Source organism: Kogia breviceps, chromosome 10, assembly GCF_026419965.1.
Source record: "Kogia breviceps isolate mKogBre1 chromosome 10, mKogBre1 haplotype 1, whole genome shotgun sequence".
Classification (NCBI taxonomy): domain Eukaryota; kingdom Metazoa; phylum Chordata; class Mammalia; order Artiodactyla; family Physeteridae; genus Kogia; species Kogia breviceps.
Genome location: NC_081319.1, coordinates 38,290,174 through 38,312,198, shown reverse-complemented (window position 1 = coordinate 38,312,198; position 22,025 = coordinate 38,290,174). Strand labels below are relative to the sequence as shown.

The following is a 22,025-nucleotide window of genomic DNA, read 5'->3' as shown; positions in this document are numbered from 1 at the left end:
CCTGGGCCCTCCCCCTTAGCCCTTGTACCCTCCATTCCCTCACAAAGAGCAGTCAGGGACCCTCTATGTGAGCCAAGCCTGGCAGACCCTATGCAAGTTTACCTCTCTCAGGGCATCTGGCACCGAAGCTCTACCTTTTTGATGCACTGGGCCTCAGTTCCCCTAGGTGGTCTGGATGGTTCCCACTGTTCTATGGGACAGGTTAGACTCCCAATCCCTCCTTTCTCAGTCCTCAGATGCCTGCCCCTTTGCTAATCCATCCACTGAAGAGTTACTAGCTGAGCACCTACTCCATGCCAAACCTTGTGGACCACATATCACATATATGTATGTTTGAACACTGCAGGCATGTATGTATATGTGCACCCTGTGTGTGCGCACAGCCTGTTCCTCCACCCAGACTGCACATCCTCTCAGGTGGGGGCCCAGCCCCTGACTCTGTATCCTGAGGCTAGGGCGAAAAAGTCCTAGGGTCAGTCACTTGGTTCCCTGATTCTTGGGAACCCAAGGATGGACAGGGAGGGGGGCCTGACGAGTCTGCCCAGGATCTACCCCCTGTCCTCGTCCCCTCTAACCCCCACCTCCAGTCAGCCAGCTCCCAGCACTGAGAGAGAGGTATAGGAAAGATGGGGAGTTTGGGGCTCTGTAACCTTCTCCAAACACCAGATCTCCACTCACAAGGAGAGGGGAGCCATGCTCGGAGAAGATGGAGGGAGGCCAGGCTGAGATTCCATCTCCTGCCTGGTCATGGTAAATGCTGCTCACGTTGCCCCTGGGGCCGGCTGTGGTTTGTCAAAACCAATTACTTCTCTGCCTCTGCCAAATGCTTGGGGCTCCATGGATCTCAGGCAAGTGTCCCGGTGACTGCCACTGATCCAGCCATGGATGGGGGTGGTGGAGGATTGCAGATGGGGTCAGCCATCCCCGGGGGCCCAGCATGGAAACCCATTCGGTCCTCTACTCCATCCCCCATCTCCCACCCTTGATTATCCAGTTGAGCCTCCGGCTCTGGACATGCAGCTCCATCACTCTCCAGAGGTGGATGCAGAGGCCAGGGGAGAAGGGAGCACACTCTGGCCTCTCCTCAACAATCTGCAAGCACTTGGTCCCCACCGGAGCTGACCCCCAGCTGTTCTGCTACAAGGTCAGCCTCCCTGGGGACCCCAGAAGAGAGCCAAGGTGTTTATCAGAACTCTTGCCATGGGAGGTGGGCCTTGCCTTAGGAAAGTTGGACAAACAGCCCAGATTCCCAAGATGGAAGGATTGAGGGGCATCCACTTCATGGAAGGGGCCTGCAGCAAAGCCACCGGTTCTCAACCAAAACTTCCAGAGAGAGCGACGCTGTGTGCTGGTAGGGTTCTGATCATGCCTCTGAGAACGTCTCTTTCTTAAACTGAGGGACCTTAGTCCGAGAGCTGCCGCCCTGAAGAACCCAGAGCTTGGTGGCTTCCTACCACCCCTACTCCAAAGCCAGCCTAGCCCCATGCCCTTCTCTGAGCCCACAGAGCCTGGGAGACAAGCTGCCGACTGGGTGACTGATTTGAGAAACAGACTCACAGGCCTCTTCTGGGAGCAGATGCCCTTCCCTTCACCCCCACCTGCTTCCTCCCCAAGGGGTGCCTCTGCAGCTGGTTTCCTTCCGTGGCCCATAGGCCTTGTTTCTTCAAGCTCTTGTGGCCTTTGTGCCTCTCCCAGAAAGGTCCCCCAAAGATGTCATGGTCAGAAGGTGCTACAGATGGAATGTTCGTGTCTCCCCACCAAATTCATATGTTGAAACACAATCCCCATTGTGATAGTATTTAGAGGTGGGCCCCTTGGGAGGTGATTATGTCATAAGGGTAGAGCCCTTGTGAATGGGATTAGTGCCTTATAAAGGAGACCCCAGATAGATCCTTCACCCCTTCCACCAGTAGTGGACACAGTGAGAAGACAGCTGCCAGGAAGTGGGCTTTCACCAAACACCAAATCTGTTGATGCCTGGATCTTGAACTTCCCAGCCTCTAGAAACATGAGAAATTTCTGTTGTGTATAAGTCACCCAGTTTATGGTATTCTGTTATAGCAGCCCAAACAGGACTGAGAGGGCAGGGAAGAGGAAACCAATTTCCAAATTCCTGGGCTTCAGCAAGCAAAGGTGACACTTTGGGCACCTGAACTTTCTAAAACTATAACTAACTCCTGGAAGGGCAGGCAACTGATAGTGGAGGGGGTCACAAAAGCACCCCCACATTTTCAGGGCTCTGTCTGCAGCCCTTCCTTGCCCCTGCTCCCTTGAGGACAGGGGCTCAGATCCCCGTGTCACAGACGGGGGAACCAAGGCTCAGAGAGGCAGGACAACATGTGCCAGGTCCCATGGTATGAGGAGGCCCAGCTCTGCCATTGCTCCCCACTTCAGTCTTTCCTCCACCACCCACCATTCCGTGTGGCCCACGGCACAGGCTCCAAGTTCAAATTCTAGTTCTGCCACCTACCAGCTGTAGCAGCTCAGGAGACACAGCTCTTCTCTCCTGCCCTGAGCCATTCTCTATCCTCTGGGAGCTGACCTCAGATGTGGCCCCACGGTGACCTCTTGGCACAAGATGGAAGCTGCTGGCCCCTCTCCCATGCCTGTATCACCAGGCGTGGGTCTGCTGATCCCACGCAGAGATGCCTCTCCCATAGACCTGTTCCCTCCACACCCACAACCTCCACAGGAACCTGGGCAACAGCTCTTTGCTGAGGCTGTCCCAGAACCCTGAAGCCTCCTAGCAGGGCTCCCTGCCCCTGTCTGCCCCTGCAAGACTCCAGGAGCAAGGGGTTCTGAGTTAGCCAGAGATGCGACCACCCAGGCATGCCCCTCTGGGGACCTTCCTGTCACTGTATCCTCCACCTGCTGTGAGGCTGCTCTGACCTAACACCCTCATACTCTGTGGAGGAGGAGAAGAGGCCTTGGGAGGGCCAGGGGCTGAGAAAGGCACAACTACTGGCTCAGCTTAGCAGCCCCAGAGGAGCCATCAGCTTGGGGGTGGCTCCAGGCAGCTGGTGCCCGTGGAAGGCATGGCCAACATGAGCCAGGGCCCCTGGGCCAGGTGTCTTGGGGCAGCCCTCCCCCAACACTGACCTCCCCGTGCCCCCTCTCTGGTGGGGGACATGGAGAAGAGGTGCAGGAGACCAAAGCCAGTCAGTTGGCCATCAGGCAGGAGCTCCTGCCACAGACGAACTGGCTTTTGAAAAGCTTCTCAAAAATGGAATTTTCTCCTTCAGGCAACGATGGAGTATGTGTGGGGAGGGGCAAGCAGGAGGGCAACAACCACCCTCCATCTCCCCGCACAGGGCTCGGGAGAGAGCATTCCCAGAACTCACAGTGGGGAGGTGGTGCCAGAACAGGCCACCCCCAGGGCAGGACGTGGGAAGGAAAGAGGTAAGGAGCAGGCTGGGCTAGGGGGACAAAGAGGGGGTCCAGGAAGGGCTTCCGCCAGGCTCCAATGGCTCTGCCTCAGTATATACAATTATGCTCACGTGGCAGCCTCATCACGTTTCAGACGCCCTCCCAGGAGCCCCCCCTCAGTCCCATGCATCCCTGCTGGGTGCTGAGCAAGAGGACCATATGGAGGGAATAATAAGACAATTAACTTTCCATTAAAGAATAATATATGTGGGTTTTTAGAGAGGCGAGTGGCAGCAATCCCTACCCAGCGGCATACTTCACACCCACGCCCCCCCCACGCCCCTCACGCACCCCACACCCCAATCATCTACACTAGGAGAGAGCAGGGTGCCGCTGGGCTTCAGCGGGAGGTGGCTGGAGGAGAGGGGGCGCTGCACAAGGAGCAGAGCCCCTAGGATGATGGTTCGGAGGTTCTAGTAACCCTGGGGAGGGAGTGTGATGGGCCTGGGTGGGCCTCCCTCACCACCACTCTCCGGACTGAGCACATTAGCTGGGACAACCGTGCATGTCCTGCGTGAGTGCAGGTCCACCTGGCCAAGGTGGACCGACTCTTGGGGCACATGTGAACCACAGTGCTCTGAAAGAAGGACCAATTGTAGGTCTGGGGGTCACAACCACTTGAACTCCCCATTCTGGCCCTCTCAGGGCTGCTTCTGTCCCCTGGCACCTTCCCTCACCCCAGCTTCCTTCATCCTCTTCTGCTGGCCCTCTAGCGTTCTGAGCTTCCCTGGCACTCCTGGACATTGCTGCTCCCACCTGAGATGCCCAGAGAGGACCCCTTACCCCAAAGGGGGGCCAAACACAGCTTTGGCCAGCACCCCCTGAGCCAGTGTGTGACGGCGCAAGTGTTTCAGGAATTGGCGGTACCAGCGGGGGGTGGGAGTGGAGGAACAGGGAGAAGGCTGTTTTTTTTTTTTAATTTATTTTGTTGCACCGGGTCTTAGTTACGGCACACAAGCTCCTTAGTTGTGGCATGTGAACTCTTAGTTGTGGCATGCATGTGGGATCTAGTTCCCTCACCAGGGATTGAACCTGGGCCCCCTGCATGGGGAGCGTGGAGTCTTATCCACTGCACAACCAGGGAAGTCCTGGGAGAAGCCTGTTTCAAGGGCACCTGCAGAGGGCCCTGTTCCTGCCTCCCTGAGCCCCTCAGGAAAGGGGTCCTCAATGTGACCAGACTTTGGTTTTTGCCTGGAGCCAGCTCCAGATGTGGCACTCTGCAAATATTAATTACGCATTCCCAGGGAGCACTGAGCAGACGCGGTGTGGGCATGGCCAGGGGCAGACAAGATGGGCTAGGACTATGGTGCCGTCACTGGTTCAAAAATCCCATTTCTGGCCACCCACAGAAGTGGGGACACATGAACAGCATTTGTCTGATTCACCATGACTGTCCAGAGAAGCACAGCCGTGGAGAGGGGAGCAGGAGACTTGGGGTCAGGGATCTCTGAGTCCTGGGGTCTCGCTCTCTGTGGATGCAGCTCAGCAGTCCAGGTGAGGGGCCGCACCAGGCCTGCACCTCTGCCTTGATATTTCTCACCAACCCCACCACTACCCAGGGCTAGCAAGTCAGGGCTCCAGGATGGGACTGGTGGGTAAAGACAGTCAACCACACCTTGGTTTCCCCACGAGTGACTAGCAGCATATAGCCAGGCTAAGGCCATCATGGGGGCGGAAGCATCCAGGGACGTAGGCAGGGCTGTGAGACACTTCTGCCCTGAGACACGTGTGGGGGTTGATGTGAACTGAGAAATGCTCCCACAGGTCCAGACTTGGATTGAGCTTTCCCAGAGGATGGCCTATAGTCCACAGACATGACCATCCCAGGTCTCTGCTCCCATACCAGCTCTAGCCAGACAGACTTTCCTCACCCCCAACCCCCACCCCAGACAGAGGATCTTTTCACTTCCTTCTGTAGAGACCCTCCACGGAAGGTGTCTCACCCAAATCAGGAATCCGTCCCAGGGCTGGTGCACCTGATGAGCCACTGGTTCTTCCTCCTGTCTGACTATAATCCGTCCTGCTTTGCTTTCCCACAAGGTCCCCAGAGTTGTTCCCTTTCTACCCTGGATACCCAGTCAGAAGGGGATAGGTCCCTGGCTGTACCCATCAGAGTGACCTGGGCTTCAGAGTGGGAGACAGGCCGTCTCCACATGGTCCCCCGTGCACCCCCAGGCACCTGATGAATTATTCATCCTGATCAGCCTCATTATGCGAATGAGCTCAGAGCCCAAGCATATGCTCTCTGCTATCCCCGCAAAGGATGACAATATGGTGCTGATGGGGGAGGGTAGGAAAGGGGCTCAGGAGACCTTGCTCAGCTTCTAGGGGCCCTGGAAGGGGCAGACTGCAGTAGAGCCCACACTTCTGTGGCCTGTTCACGTCAGGAGTAAGCCAGGGCTGGCGGGGAGGTGGGGCTGGGTTTACTCGGTGGGGCACGGCTCAGGAGCACCAGGCCACAGTGGGCGCTCCTACTCTGTGCTGGCTCTGGGGTTAGATGAGGAAATGTGACAGGGTCTTTGCAGACAGCCCCCACACTCCACCAAGGTGTGCTGTGGTGTCCAGCCTGTAAATGGGACACAGTCTGCACCCAACCACACTCCCATGGGGTTGTGGTGAGGTCAGGAGGAGGAAAGTGCCAAGACAAGGAAAATGCTCCTAAATGCCACCGTCTGCAGTTTCTGAACTCTTGCAGCTGCCAGCTCTATGGCACCCAGCTTCTGGGGGTCGGGCTGCCTCTCGGACTGGGGCCGGTGGAGAGGGCAGCCATGTTGGGGAAGAAAGCCAAGGATCACCCCAGTGGCAAGGTGTTTGGGGACACCTCGAGGAAGCATGGAGAGGGGCGGCCCCAATGGGGACTGAGGCCATAAGCTTGGCAGAGGCGGTACCAGGGTCCACAGAGCATCGCAGTTGGGTCGGGGCTTCGATGCAAGCATCCTCCTGACTCTCAGAGCCTGGCTCTCAGGGCATGGGCTGGTCACATGGTCCCGCTTATATGCACTTGAAGGAGAGCCCTGGTGGCTTTGTCAGGGGTGCCAGGGGTTGTGGGGAAGAGGGGCCGGTTGGCTCCCTCCTGCTCTCACAGGGTTGCCCTTTTCCTCTAGAACTCTTCACCTATTCCCTGGCTGCCCACCTCATAGGGGTGTCCTGTGCCAAGAAGCAGCCCCAGAGCTGTCAGTGGGAAACAAGAGGATAAGGAAGCAGGTGAGAAAAACTGGAGCAGGACAGAGAGCCACTGGAGAGCTGGCAGCCGTCAACAGGCAGAGGGACGCCAGAAAGGGCCCGGAATGCCAGGTCAGCACTTCTCTGCCTGGCCATAGCCACACCAAACCTGGCCCAGCTCCCCTCCTTCCCAGGCTCATCCTGCCCACCCCAAGAGGGAAGGCCTAGCTAGAGGAGAAGCAGCGCCCTGGGACAGGAGTCAGGAGCCCTGTGTTCAAGCCCCAGTTCTTCCGTACCTGGCTGTGTGACTTCGGTAGCCACTGGGAAGGTGGGGGTGGGGAAGGAGGTGCTCATTGATGAAAGTGTCTGGAATCACTCAGCTCCCATCAGAAAGGAAGGGAACAACATATCCTGGCAATGAAAATGATCAATGAGGGAAATTCAGATTTGATTTCTAGAAGTGTATCTGTGTCAGCCTGTCCCCTGCCATTCTCACCACCTCATCCTCCAGCCAGACCTCCTGGCCATGCCATGGACCGAGAATGAGGATCAGAGAGGGTCTAGGACTTGCCCAGGAGCACACAGTGGGTATGCTGAGCTGGATTCCATCTCTGGTCCACACCATCCAGGAAGCTATGGTTCAGACAGACCTGACGCTCAGGCGTGAAATGTGTATGTTATTCTCCCACTGGCAAACTTTTAGGGTATGAGTGCCCACGACTATAAAATAAGCAGTATCCTTGAGCTGAGGATTGAAAGTACGGAAGATTCTTTTTTTTTTTTTTTTTTTGTGGCATGCAGGCCTCTCGCTGTTGTGGCCTCTCCCATTGCGGAGCACAGGTTCCGGACACGCAGGCTCAGCGGCCATGGCTCACAGGCCCAGCCGCTCCGCAGCATGTGGGATCTTCCCGGACCGGGCATGAACCTGTGTCCCCTGCATTGGCAGGTGGGCTCTCAACCACTGCGCCACCAGGGAAGCCCTAGACAGAAGATTCTTGGCTGGAAGTGCATGGTTAACTCCTTATGTGGGGTACATCTTATGTCCCAATATGAAGCTTGGAGAGGCACATTACACACGTTCCAGGGAACTCTCATTTCTTCATTAACCTACACAGGTGTACTTGGCAGTGGCCACTTAGAACCTAGTAAGTGCTGGGTGCTATTCCTGAGCATAAACTGACTTCTGTTCCGAAACACCTTTTCCTACAGTGCTTTCTCTGGAAAGCTCTGCCGGCCTCCAAGTGTGGCTGAGTCACTGAAAGTTCACAGGAAGAGAGTACGATGGGGGTTACTGCAATTCAAGCCCAGTAACCAGTGAAGGGAGATTCAGAGAGGCTGGGCCTAGGGTTGGGCAGAAGGACCCCCAGCAAGTTGATGGCTCACACCCTCACCCGGATTCCCCCTCCTAACTATGTTACCACCACATTAGCCACCCCTGATCAGCCCCATACTGTGCCAGAGGTCCTACATCCACAGCCAATGTCAACACATTCACTGCCACCCCCATTTCCTGGGTACCTGCTACAAGCTAAGCATGGGGAAAGGCCCGAGGACACCACCTCATAGCAGCTGCCCCACAGACGTACCTTTGCTGACCTGGCCCTGACCAAGAGAGACACAGGAACACAGTGGAGTATCTAATCACCAAGCCGGGGGCCTGGACCCCCAATAATAACGCCACTTACTCTGCTGTGCCCAAGCCCACTGTCAGTACGACATCCCCGTTAACCCCCTGTTCAGTTCAGGTTGCACTTTCTGGCCCAAGCCGCCATTAAGAGCTCCTTCAAGTCCAACACATACCTGGGAGCCCCACCCCAAGCACTCCAAGAGCTCAGCTCTTCAAGCCTCTGCGTTTCGACATAAAGAGCGACAGCTCAGGAGCCTGTGGCCCGACAACGACACATTTTGCAGCCTTCTGGGGGTGACGAATGGCCTCCTCTTCACATCACTATTTCAAATATTAACATAATCTCCCAGGATGAATGTGGTCGCTTGCGCCTAATCAATCACCCCTCCCACCCCCAATACCTCATCTCACCAAGCACTCGCTTGCCACTTGTCTCGTGCTGCAGCTCCTTAAGCAGGCAGCACTGACTGCTCTCCAGGGCTGTTCGGCCTGGCCACACCACTCATTGCGAGGACAGTCTCTCTGGCTTCTGTGCACAACTACACCCACGGGACCCTCCAGGACCTGGACTCCCACTCCATATGCTGCCTCAAAAACAGATCTCACCCTCCTGAAAAGCCCGACACCTACCCATCAGAGCCGACTAAGTACCACTTCAACATTGTGACCTGGGGAAGAGCAGGCCAAGACCCGAAGAATTCACTGTTTCTCTAGCTGTTTCCCCACCTGCCCCCATGAGTCCACAGTGTCCCATCACACTTGGTGCAGTCCTCAACTGCACCAAGCCTTCCTCACTCCTTATTGCTGAAGCCCTTCCCCCACTTCCAGCTGGAAGAGGGTCCCTAAAGGGAAAGCCAGTGGCACCAGGCTTACCTCACGGAGCTGCTGCACACCCCCAAAGATCCGCATCACGCCATCGATCTCCTGCTCCAGGCGCCGGGCCCAGTGCTGCATCCTATGTGCAGAGAGGAGAGGAGTGTCAGGAGGACCCGCCTGGGGCTGGAACAGCCCCGCCCCGGCCACCTAGGGGTGACCCGCAGCAGCCGCCCCTTCAGAACCCAATTTTCACTAGAAGAGAAACAGAGGCTGGGAACCAGAGCGTGCCTCTGATTTCCTTTGAAGTCTGGACCTGGTGGCCCAGGCTCTCCTCACGTACTGTTGGACAGCCAGGAAGGGGAGCAGATTATAGTTTAAATGCACTGAGGGAGTCTAGCGGCTCCAAGAAGCCTGCAGGGAGACTATTTTTCACCGTGAAGAGCCAGCCCTTGATGCGGTTGCTCTGAACATGGAGACTCAGGATACCAGGGAGGAGGGGATGTGAGTGAGCCTGGTGTCTGCTGGATCTCAGAGCCTTCTGCCCCGAGGCTGGGTGGCACCTGGGCAAGGGGAGGGAACATGAGAGCTGCTGCCACCACCAAGTCACTGTGTAACCTGGGGCAGGCCCCTGCCCCTCTGGGCCTCATTTAAACAGTGGACATGGAGAGCTTCCTGCTCAGACGGCTCTTGCCTTTCCAGTACCCTAGTAAACAGTGGCTCATCACTAGATGCCCCACATGAATTGTCTACCCACAGGTCCAGTTCAGACTATCCCACACCTTTCTGGGGGCCTGGCAAGCCCCATGAGCCCTCCACCAGAGCCAACAGCCCGAGTAGGTCTCCCTTGCACTGGTGCCACGCTGAGCTCGTTTTAACCTATCTGGGTCTCACTATCCTCCTCCAGAAAGTGGGGATAATTTGGGGCCACCTTGTAGGGTCTGAGAAGAACATATAGGAACTGGAGGGTCAAGGGTGCTGCACAGGGATCTTTGTGAGGGGACAGGATGGACAGGTGGTCACAAGGTCCTGTATTCTCAGCCCACACTCAAGAACAGGGATGGTGTCTAGGGAGAGGGCTGGCCTGGGTTCTAACCTGTGATCCCACTTTAGGCAGTGCCAGATCAGGTGAGCAAAATCACACCAGCACTAGCCAGAGCCTGCCAGCCAGAAAGACACTCTCCACACTGCCAAAAGCACTTCCTCCTGTGACCAAAGCCCCTGCCCTAATGCATCTGAAAGGCATCTTGACTTCCCCTTCCCACCAGACACAGAACAAAGCTTTCCCTGGGAGGGCTCACAGGAGAACTACCACACAGAATGAAATATGCTCACAGGTTAAGCACATCCCGTGAGGCCAGGTAAGGGTGGGGTGAAGCCAGCCCACAGCTTCTGGAGGGGTACCCCAGGAGCCATGGGATCCAGGAGATTGAGTCTGGCCCCACCTCCTGCCCTGGGCCTGCTACCTTCCCCACCTCCCCTATTGCCACTCGGGGCCAGGACTCTTATAGCTCCCTGGGTCAGAAAAGCTTAAGTCTTTACCCCAGCCCCCTGCCCCATATCCCTGTGGCTGGGGGCTGGGCCTTTGCCATTGTGTGTGCCCGCATCGGTTGGCATGGGAACTCAGATCAGGAAGCGGGCGGATCACTAATTGCAATTTGCCAAGCTGAATGTCAGGACCGTGATGGAAAAAAAAAGTCAACATCAAAAGAAAGAGGTATTGGGCTTCCCTGGTGGTGCAGTGGTTAAGAATCCTCCTGCCAATGCAGGGGACATTGGTCCAAGCCCTGGTCTGGGAAGATCCCACATGCCGTGTAGCAACTAAGCCCATGGGCCATAACTACTGAGCCTGAGCTCTAGAGCCCGTGAGCCACAACTGCTGGGCCTGCGAGCCACAACTACTGAAGCCCACGTGCCTAGAGCCAGTGCTCCACAACAAGGGAAGCCACTGCAGTGAGAAGCCCGCACACCACAACAAAGAGCAGCCCCCGCTGGCCACAACCAGAGAAAGCCTGCACGCAGCAACGAAGATCCAATGCAGCCATAAATAAATAAATAAATAAAATCTATTTTTTTTAAAAAGAGAAAGAGGTATCAGCTTCAGCTTGTTGCTGGCTGAGACACAGCCTGATGCCCACCTCTGCTCCCCACTGCAGGGGAAAAGCTAACCCCAAGCCCAGGTGGAGGCCAGGCTGCAGGCCAGGCCACGAAGGGTGATCAGGCCTCAACCACCAGGGGAGGTTTTTTGCTGGGGGAGGGCAAAGCCCAGCAGAGAATGGAGAGCCTGCTTGTCCCCTGGGGCTCCAGGCCACCAGGTGCTGATGGCTTGGCCCTGGCTGAGCCATAAGCACCTGACACTGTGTCAGGTGGCTGTTTTATGCTCTTGAGACAGAGCCTGGGATGCTGCTATGGGCCACAGGGACTGCCCTACCCATGACACATCAGAACAGGCAAACCCTCCTGGGGTCTAGAGGTGGCTCTAGCCCTTGGTCTGGCACGGTGGGTCTGATGGGTAGACCCCAGGCCCCAGTTGCAATGCCCATCATCACAATGCCAGGGAAAACAAGTTATTCTGATTATTCACCTAAACCAAACCCAACTAGGAAGGCAATATGTGTCCAAGAGTTTAAAAGAGTGTGATAGATCATTCATTTAATCATCACAGAGACATGACTTTGTGGGTTCCAGAGTTTGGCTGGTCTCCCAGTGCTGGTTCCAAGGGGTGACACATGGGACCCAGGAGGCTAGGAGTCAACTATGCGCCTGCAGTATTCCTGCCCAGAGGCAGGAGAAACCACCCACCAAGCCCGTAATAACCCTGGCCAGGCACAGTCATACTCACACCAAAAGAAGGGCATGGGAGCTTTGAAAGGATGGGAGATGCATCAGGATTCATGGCGCCACTGGGTCAAAGGCAAACTGACCAAATCCTGCCTGGGGTCCCATCAATCTGGACCCAGGTGCCTGGATCTCCCATTGCCTCCCTGGCCCGACAGTGTGGCCCATGGGTCACCCCCCCAACGGGCTAGATCCCCCTGCTGGCTCCCCACATCCCTGTGATTTTCCATGCGCTTCATTGAGATGACACTGCTTATCTCCAAGTGTCTCTAAGTGCCAAATTAGCAAGACAGTGAGGAGAGAGTGTCTGGGAGGAGGCACATGCAGACAGGGACTGCAGCGGTATGATGTCTGGTGTGGCCATGACTGCATCACACCATTATGTCCTCCAGTGTGCCCAAACCTAGTGGGGTGCGGGCACTGAGCCCCCATTTCACAAACAAGAAAACTGAGGCCCCTGGCAAGGACAGGTGGGAAGCCATGTTCTACAGAGAGAAGCCAGACCTGTCTTCCTGGCTCCATCAGCTCCATGACCCCACCCTCTTAGGACAATGCAGGCTCTGGGAAGCCTAAGGGAGAGGCTGCCTCTGTCAGCTGTGTGACCTGGGAGAGTTCTTGCCCCTAGGAACCTCAGCTTTCCGGTCTCTAAACAGGGAAGATAATGACTGGCTGAATACCTTTCAGGGCCAAATCCACACGGAAACTTGATGGGCAGTATTATTATTGGGCAGTCCCCTGAGGGCTAGAAGCTCATCAAATCCAGCCCTTCCTCGCCCTGCAGTGCTCAGAAAATCTTCCCTGAGTGCCTGCTGGGGGAAGAGAGCACAGAGGGAGGGAACTGTGGAAAGGGTTTCCCTAATGGCTCCCTGTAACCCCCTGCTCCCCAGGCTGAGAGAGCCAGGAGCAGGCACAGGGCAAAGATGTGTGTGTCCCAGGGTAGAGGGTTGAGGGAAGCCCAGCAGGAAGAAGATGACACCAGTTGCTGTGGGACTCCAGGTCTTTTAGTCTCCAGGGCACGTTTCAGAACCAAGAGGAGTACGTGAGGAAAGAGGAGGTGTCATCATTAGGCAAGGGAGCAAAATCATCCATATGTGGAGTGAGGAGCTGGAGCTGAGGACCCCCTTTAGCAGACAGAACTATCAAGACTCCCACTAGAAGGCTGGGTCAAGGCCTCTTGTAGTTTGACCTGGGTCAAGGCCCCAGGTCAAGCTACAAGAGCAGTGAGGGCCTCCAGCTCTGAGGCCAAGTACACAGGTTCCCCCAGACAGGGAGGAAGAGGTAGGGAAGATGGGAGAGGGGAGGAAGGGAGGGGAAGGAAGGGGAGGGGAGAGGAGGGGAGGGGAGGGGAGGGAAGAGAAGAGAGAAAGAGCCTATATACAGATGCAACAGCATAGTTTAAACTGTTGCCAGTTGTTAATTTTACACGTGAAGTTGTTGATCAGAATGTGATTTAATTGTACAGTATAATCCAGGCTTTTGGAATAAATTATGCAGAAAACTCATCTATAATTAAATCAAAAAACCAGAGACAGGTGACACTGCAGGTTCACCCTCAGAGGGCAAGGGTAGGTGTGGGCGGCTGGACCCTGCAGAGGTACGAGAGGGAAGGGGGAGGGCTTTGTTCAAGATCAGACAGGGGAAGGCCCAGGAGAGGCTAAGGCTCAGTAGGGGCGAGGATCTCTGGACCCACACCTACTTCTGCAGGCCTTCTCACCACTCCCAAGGAGGCATTTTATTTGCCATCAAACCCTTGCTACAGACTGCCTCTGCCAGGCAGACTGCCTGGATAAACCCCATTTCACTGGGGGCCTAAGACAGTCTGCAGCCCTCCCCTCAGCTCAATCAAGGCAGTCATCATAGAGGGGAAGATGCCAAGGGTAGAACACAGGTGAGGTAGGAAGAGTAGAGGGCAGGGCAGGGCTAGGCTAGGGCAGGTGAAGGGTGCAGGGGAGCAGTCACAGAGGAGGCCACTTGTTGCCGAGGGTAATATGAGCCAAACTTGGCAATGGTGGGGGCCCACGGGTCGCCTGCTTCCCTTGTGACGAACTGACCAATTATTCTTTCAGCTCTGGGGGAGGCAATGATTTAAAATAAAATGCTATTTAATTGTTCTGATTATATTTCAGCTGGTCTGCCACCTCCCACCTTGGTGCCTTAGCAGTCTTCTGAAGGGGAAAGAAAGATAGGGCAGGAGGGGGAGTAAGAGAAAGATGGAGAGACAGAGAGAGACATAGACATGAAGAGAGCCCAAGAGAGCTGGTCTAGAGGGCCTGGGTGTCAGGTTCACCCCGTCTCAGGAGATTACCGGTGGATGGGCAAGAGGGCCACTCCCCATTCCAGCCTGGAGAGGCCACGCAAAGCTCAGAGAGCAGTCGTGGCCCCTGCTGAAGCAGGGCTTGGGACATGGCCAACCCCTCCCCAGGCCACAGTCCTGCTGCAAACAGCAGGAAGCTCAAGGCTGCACCCCAGGATCGTGGTATCTCCAGAGCCACCTCCCCTGAGGAGTCCTCCCCGACCACTCAGTGGATATCCCTCTCTACCTAGACTGAGTGCCCCGATTCAACCCTGGCTCTTCCGTGACCTTAGACCAGATGTGCCCTCTTGGGCCTCAGCTTTCCCATCTGGAAAATGGAGATAAAGCTCACCGCTTATCTACCTCCCAGGACCCCAAACAGAAGCAGGTGGAAACCACTGCCTCATGGAAGGGATGACTGCCCCACACACTCATGCACACACAGACTCATCTGAGCGGCGGAGCCGCTCTCCGCTCAATCCTGTCCCCTTCCCCAGACCTGCAGCTCATTAAGCGTGGGATTGCTGTGCCTCCTCCTTGGACTGGGGCCTCTAGGTGGGCTGCAGCACTCCCTGCACTACCTAAGAGACCCAGACACAGGGGAGACTCCTTGGGAAAGGTAGGGCCTCCGATGACCAGAGCATCCTTCTTGCTTGTCCGCTCAGGAGAGAAGACTCTTGGCCTCAACATCTTTCAGGACTCAAAGCCCAGGGTAGGGCCCCCAACCTTGATTTGATCACAGCCTCCCAAGAAGAGAGGGCAAGTCTAGCCAAGGTCATTCACTCTGCAGAGGTCAAGTGGGCCAAGCCACTCCAGACCATTGAGATCAGAGTGCCTAGAGGCACGGAGACCAGTCAGCACTGGCCTGGCACTGTACAAACCACAGTGGGGTGGGGGATGCACAGAGGCCTGGGGAGAGGGGAACATACTGGCTCAGCCAATTCACGTGGATTAAGTCTCCCCAGTTAGCCACCCACCACTTTACAAGCAGGGAAACAGATGCAGGACTCAAAGGGACAAGCTCACCTTCAGTGGATCTGTGATTCTGCTTAAGGGGCTCCTAGTGTGAGTAACATGGGGCCCCCAGGAGCACCGTCCCCACACCCAACCCTAGCACACAGGGATGAAGGTAGCCCACTTATCACAAGGGAGCCTCAGAGATCCCCTGGTGCTGGGGAGGGGCTGGTGCTGCTGAAGCTCAAATTAGTCCAAATCCATCGGCCTCGACTATGTGTGTCTTGGGACCCTGCCCAAATACTGCTCGTTAATGAGGTTATTAATTATGGGGCTGTCCCTTCCCTTTGTCGGGGGCGGGGGTGGGGGAAGCCTTCCCTTCCAGTGGGCTCTTGGCTGGGAGGCAGCAAGCCTGTGCCTCCCTGTTTAGACTAACAGTGAACAGTCATCCACTTTAATTAGGGCGCCAGGTCCAGCCCAGTATTTACTCCCAGTAGCCTGACGGGGGGAGGGGAGAAGTCCTGGAACGAGAGAGTGGCTCAGGGCTGGGGAGCTGGGCAGTCCATTTGGCCCAGAGAGGGATGGAGAGTGTCCCAGGCTCACACAGCAAATAGCCACAGCACTCTGCCTCAGTCCCCACCATCAGTGCAGGACTGAGGGCCCACAGGGGCACCAGCAGTCAGGGAAGCACACAAGGACTGGGGCAAGCCAGGGACATGCAGGCTGAGAAGGGGAAGGTCTCCCAGGGGAGATGAGGAGGACAGCATGGAAGGGCCACCTGAGCCTGATTTCTGTTTCTGCCATGGTTAGCTGTGTGACCTTGGTAACATCTTCTCCCTTGTCTGGGCCTCAGGTAACTCATCTAGAAAGTGAACTACAGCAACACAATACTGTGTCAAGACTGTCACACCCAGAGCCACAAGGTTCCTGAGCAGTCCCTCAGCAGGACCCTCCTCACCAGGCCTGGTCTGGGGTTTCCAGCAGCAGGAGAAGCCCATAAGGGGCACTGCTCCAGCTTCCACGGGAATGAGTTCTGCCCAGTAGCCCCTGCAGAACCAGGAGAGGGGCTAGAGAAGGCACCAGGGAGCCGGGGAGACAAAGGAGGTGTGCAGCAGGAAGGAAAACACCATTCTGCTGGAGAGCAGGGGAATGACTGAGGCCCAGACCCAGGCTGGAGGGCTCGGCCAGGGTGGGGATGGGCCCTGGGGCCGAATCTCCTCCAGTCCCTGCCGTGTACCAGGTCCTGCTCTGTGGTCCACACCCAGCTCTGTGGTTTCGACTCTCCAGGTCTCAGTTTCCCTCTCTGCTCAAGGAGGGGTGGCCTGGGACCTCCACAGGCCATGCGGGGATTTGTTTCCCAAGGGGTCTGACTGGGGACTTCCTGCCTGCCTCACTGGGTCTGCACCAATGAGGCCAGGGCTCTCAGTGCACTGCCTTAATTATCTTTACAGCAGTCAGATCATCCCCAGTCCTCAGAGGGAAAACTGAGGCACACAGCAATTGAGTGATGCGCCCAAGGTCACACAGCTAATGAACACCCGTCAGGATGATACACACCTCTCTTCAGACACCAGTCTTAAATGCCCAGCTGCGGCATGGCATGTCCACTTGGATGCCTAACGGGTCTCTCAAACTGAATGTGTCCAAAACCCAGACACTGACCTCCCTCTGGATCCCCTCCTCCCTTTTCTCTGCACACCCCTGCCAGCTCCTTGGTTCAGGCCCGAAGCCTCAGGGTGACCTGCAACCTGCTTTCTCTCACACCCACATCCAATCTCTCAGCAAGTCCTGTTGGCTCCACTTCACATTCTGCCCACTGCCCTCCACCTCCCTGGCCCCCAGCCTGTCCTGGGCTGCCATCATCTCTCTCCAGGACAAGTGCAATCACCAGTTCACTGGTCTTCAGCTCCTTGCACCCCCTCCCCCAGGCCGTTCACCTCCACACGCAGCCAGAGCACCCTGTTGGAACAGTGTCCCTCCTCTCTCAACACCAGGCCACAGCTCCATGGCACTAGAAGAAAGACAAAGCCCGTCCAGGGGCCATACTCTCAATGGCCTCCTTGACCTCGCTCCTCAGGCCACATTGGCCTCCTCGTTGTGGCTTGAATACACTCCTGCACTCCCTGCACAGCCTTTGTCCATGCTGTTCCCTATGCCTGGATCAGTCTCTCCTTAGAAGTCCTCAGGGCTCCCCTCTCACCTCCTTCAGTGAAGTCCACCTTGCCCCCCATTTTAAGTTGTACCCTCCCAGCAGCAACTGATCTCAGGTGCCCTCCTGGGGTTACTGCCCTCCTGGGCTGTGAGCCCTGAGGGAGGAGGCTCCTGCTCTTCAGCCTGGAGGCACAGGCACTTGGCTGAACAAGCGTACCTCCCCAGAGGGGCCTCACCTCCCCGCCGACCTGCCCAGCCTGCATGCTGCCGGCCACAGGAGCAGGCAGGTGGGGTGTGCAGTGGCAGCCTGTGGAGCTGGAAGTGCAGTGGCTGCCCCAGGGACAGCCACTTTCCCCGGCTCCTCTCCGTATGAATTATTAAAGCTCATTTATGATGGGCCTGCCCAGGTCTGTGGCTTCCGTGCATAATTCATGGCTCTCCCAGGAGGGCCGGGTGCTGGAGCAGCCACTTCTTCCAGGAAGCAAGGAAAGTGCAGGCACGGAATGGCCCAGACCCAGGCTGTCCTCCCCCCATCCCTTTCACCCTGTCCCCATCTCAGATAGCCCAGTACCTCTACCCACCCTGCCCCATCATCTTCGTGATTCTGGACAGTGGGATTTTGGTTCAGTGCAGACTCACCCACTCCTCTCTCTGTGCCTCGGTTTCCCATCTGTGGACTGACAGAGTTGGTGGTTTTCAAACTGCAGGGACAGCAGAATCATCTACTTCTACTCCCCAGGGGGCCGAGGACCATGGGTTCCCAAGGTACACCCAGGTGTCATTGTTTGTGAATTTTCCAGCAATCTAGACCTGGGACGTAGCAATGAGCAAGAGGAGCTCATGAACTAGTTAAGGCCTCCCCAGAGAAAAGCAAAAAGTCCAGGCCAGGGACACAGGGTATGGAACAGACAGTCACTCTGCCCAGGATCCACCATCTGCTCCCCAGGCCTGGAACCACCTGCCTCAGTCACTGACACAGATCCTGAACATTTGAGGGTCTTCAGAGCCTCCTTCTCTCCCCAGCATGTTCCCCAGGTAGTCAGGTACAATGCAAAAGTAACGCCTGCCCAGGCCCATTTAACAAACTTGTAAACTGAGGTTCAGTGAGGCTGGCTCTTAGAGGCAGGGGTAGATATGTTGACACAGCCCCTGTGTCCAGCCAGGTGCTGTGAAGGGAGAGCCACACCCAAGCCTGGTCTCAGGAGGTGCACAGCAGGGTTGAGGCACCTGTGGAGGTCACCAGGAGAGTCAAGGAGGAACCCAGAGGTTCCAGCTGCCTGTTCTTGCCCCACGCCAGTAACTGAAGCCTGATTGGAGGTGGCAAGATAGGCCCTGTCCATGTGTCACCAACCACTCCAGCCAGATTCTATGATTCACACATCCCCACCTCCCCTCCTGTACATCCTCCCCACTCCCCAGCATGAGTCAAATCCTCTCTGAGCCACAAATAGCTGTCCTCCATGTGCGTCCTCGACATGGCCTCCTGCCGTGAGGAGGACAGAAACCTCTCTAGGGATCCTCTATTTCTCCCCGGGAAGCTGGCAGTGTCCCAGAGGACACCCTGGGTGCAGAGGAGAGGTGAAGCAAAGACCAGAAAAGAATTCAAACCATCAGGGCAAGCTTTGTTCTCTGGCCTTGTCCCCCGCTACCTGGCCAAGTCACCTCTGCCGGAAAGTCTTCTAGGATTTCTCTCCACCCCTTCCCCCAAACCCACACTCCTTACTCCACTTTACCAACCCTTGCCTTAGATTGGAGCTGCAGTCTGGTCCCATCATCAAGCTTCCTGCAAAACTTAGCTTGCAGGACAGCAAAGAGTCTTCTGGAAATGCTTGGGGATAGATTTCCCTGAACATCCTCCCATCACCAGACTGGTACCTGCCCTGTCCAACCCCCTCTGCAGTGAGAGAGAGGCTGGAGGGCAGGGCAGGGAAAGGGCTTCCAACTTCAGCAGGTAGCAGAGCACCAAGGAAAGGAACAGATGATTCAGAGTACCCATTGTTTGCTGGGTGCTGTGTGTGTGAGCCCACTGAAGTCACACAGCACCCTTGGCTAGGTGCTAACTGATTCAGGTCCACTTCGTGGATGAAGACGGAGGCCTAGGCGGTGAAGCAATGCACTCAAGGCCACACAGCCGATCTGTGCTCAACCAGAATTTGAACCCAGCAAAGGATGGCTCCAGAGCCCAGGTTCTGTCCCTTAGGCAATTAGGCTTCCTTAATCCCAAAGAGGACTTCAATGGCCAAGATTTAGGAAATAGCGTGCAGGTAAGGGCCACCCCTCATTTATGACCTTTTCCACCTTTGCGAAAGGATCTACTCCAAATCAGGGCCCTCACTGCCTCCCCAAGCAAGCCAAAGCTGGGTGCAGTCAGAGTCCTTCCTTTTATCCCACCAGAGCTACCCTGCTTGTCTCAGCAGCGCAGAGCCCAAGCTCCCTCAAATCCCTCCCATGATGGGGCCAGGGGTGGGGGGTGAGATGCCCACTTCCTCTGGGATTTGCTCCTCACTAGTGAGCTCCGGGCTCAGCGCAAGCCAAGCTGCATGTAAATCAAATGTGAATACTCGGACCACCTTGACTCTCCATGCTCTATGGTGAATCCTTTAGCAATGCAAATTGCCTGTGGACTGCAATGAGGAGGGATCTTCAGGTGCTGTGCCACAACTACTCCGCAGCACGTGGGATCTTCCCAGACCAGGGATTGAACCCGTGTCCCCTGCATTGGCAGGCGAATTCTTAACCACTGCACCACCAGGGAAGCCCTATGATCCCATTTTAAAGGTTAGAAAACTCAGGGACAAAATGACTCACGGTCACATATGGGGCTCCAGCTCCTCCCCTCCTCAAACCCCATACCCCGGACCATTCTTTCTAGCAAGCAGCAGGCGTACGGAGCAGTGAGGCCACCAAAGCCCACGGCTCTGGGTCCCTCTAGACAGGTGGGTCCCCGTGATGTCCCCACCCTTCTCCATTTTAGAGTCATGGCCTCCTCCATACGCCACCAGTCTGGAAACCACCTGTGAAATATATTTCCCCCAGCACTGGCTCAGGAACCATGTAAATCACTCAGCTTAATGTCCTCTGGGATTGTTCCCCGCCATCCCTCCCCAGCCACTCTGTGCCGGGGAATGTGGCGCTGCAGGGCATCAGGCAGGTGGGGCCCCAGTCATGGGCTGTGGGCAGCCCAAGGCACCCCAGGTGCTAGGAGGCACTGTGCAGGGGTGTAGTGGCCTCAGGGAGCATGTCAGCAGGAGAGGGATGGGGCCTGTCTGGAGCTTAGGGAACTGGGGCTGGATCCATGTAGGCAAGCCTCTCCCCCACCCCACCCCTGCCCCTTATCCTTGTCCCCCTGTCAGCGGCTTACTCTCAGAGGAAGATGGGTCCTGATGCTCTCCCCGGGCCCCCACAGCCCTGACCAGGGGAGGCCCAACGCCTTAGGAATGGCTCGGGACCCTGAGAGGGCCTGTCAGAATTCAGTCTGGAGTAGGGGCTGCAACTCATCACCACTTGGATGCTGCCTAGAGCACCAGTCATGTGTGGTTATTATTTATTTGGCCTCACTTCCACTTCTTCCTTGCTGACGATCTCTCCCACGGACTGTGAGCTCCCCGAGAGCAGCCCTGGCACACAGCTAAGGTTTGGAGAGGAGACTCAGGCGGGGCAGGGGCCTTCAGGAGGCGGGTCCTGAAACATGGGAGGGCCATGAAGCAATCAGCAGTGTGGATGAGGCATGAGCAAGTGTCAACACAGAGGGGCAATTGGGAAGGAGGAGGGCAGCCGGCTGAGGAGGCCTGGTGATCTCCCTGGAACAGGCTGCAGACTCTGGCCACTGGCCACATGTACAGGCATCTATGAACAGCTGCTCCCCAACAAGTACAATGGCCAGAATACTCCCCAGAACCAGTACACTGGTCCCTACCCCCCTTCCCTGGAAGCCTCAGTTCTCCTTGCTGGCAGAGCAGGGCAGGGGGAGGGGTCCTATGTTTACCTTCCTATCCTCTATGGCCTTGGCTTTCCACCTTGGCTCACCTGAGTGGCTCCGGAAATATGCTGATGTCCAGGCCTTGCCCCACCAAATTAAATAACATAGCCCATGGGGCTCTGGACCCCACCTTCATCTCTCTCCCCCGAGCAGCCCTTGGAGGCAGCCTCTTGGCTGGGGCATCCGTTGTAAGAGAGCCGCAGGAAGGTGTGTGGGGTGGCCTTTGTTCTGTCGCACCAGCAAAGCCAGGGCCACATGGGACCCTGTCCCAGAACATGTAAAAGCTGTTCCAGCTTTCAGAGACGTAACCAGCTTGGCCTGTAGACACCTTTGCTGACTCTCTGCTCAGCAAACATTTTTTGAGCACTTGGTGTGCGCTAGCCTAGAGCTCAAGCCAAGGACAGGTGGTCGTGACCCCTGCCCACTCTCCAGGCACACAGTCTGGAAGGGGAGGCAGCAGGTCTACTGCAAGACAAGAATAGGAGTGACTTCAGGGGGCCTAGGAAGCCCCTGTCCCACAAAGGGAAGTCAGGGGAGGCTTCAGGGAACAGTGACTCCCAGTCAAGCACTAAGGGACAGGCAGAGGTCAGCCAGACCATAGGCAGGGTCCTGCTTGGGACTGGCAGGGCCCTTTGCAGCCCACCCAATCTCTCCCCTGCTTACTCAACTCTCAGTTCATAATAGGTGCTTGTTAAGCTCCCATGGAAGGAGATGGCTGCTGCCTCAGTGCTGCTGGTCCTGAGGGCAGAGATCCCCTCCTGTGCCCACCACCATGCCGATCA

At 56.3% G+C, this 22,025-nt stretch overlaps 1 protein-coding gene across 9 annotated transcripts in view; it reads right to left on the bottom strand.

Annotated features, from left to right (window-relative positions):
- CACNA2D2 (calcium voltage-gated channel auxiliary subunit alpha2delta 2) overlaps positions 1–22,025 on the bottom strand; it is a 143,284-nt gene that overhangs the window by 110,366 nt on the left and 10,893 nt on the right. For all 9 annotated transcript variants that reach the window (XM_067044106.1, XM_067044108.1, XM_067044107.1 and 6 more), the window contains exon 2: positions 9,089–9,170. In XM_067044106.1, the coding sequence (XP_066900207.1) occupies positions 9,089–9,170 (82 nt within the window). The remainder of the gene's footprint in view (positions 1–9,088; positions 9,171–22,025) is intronic.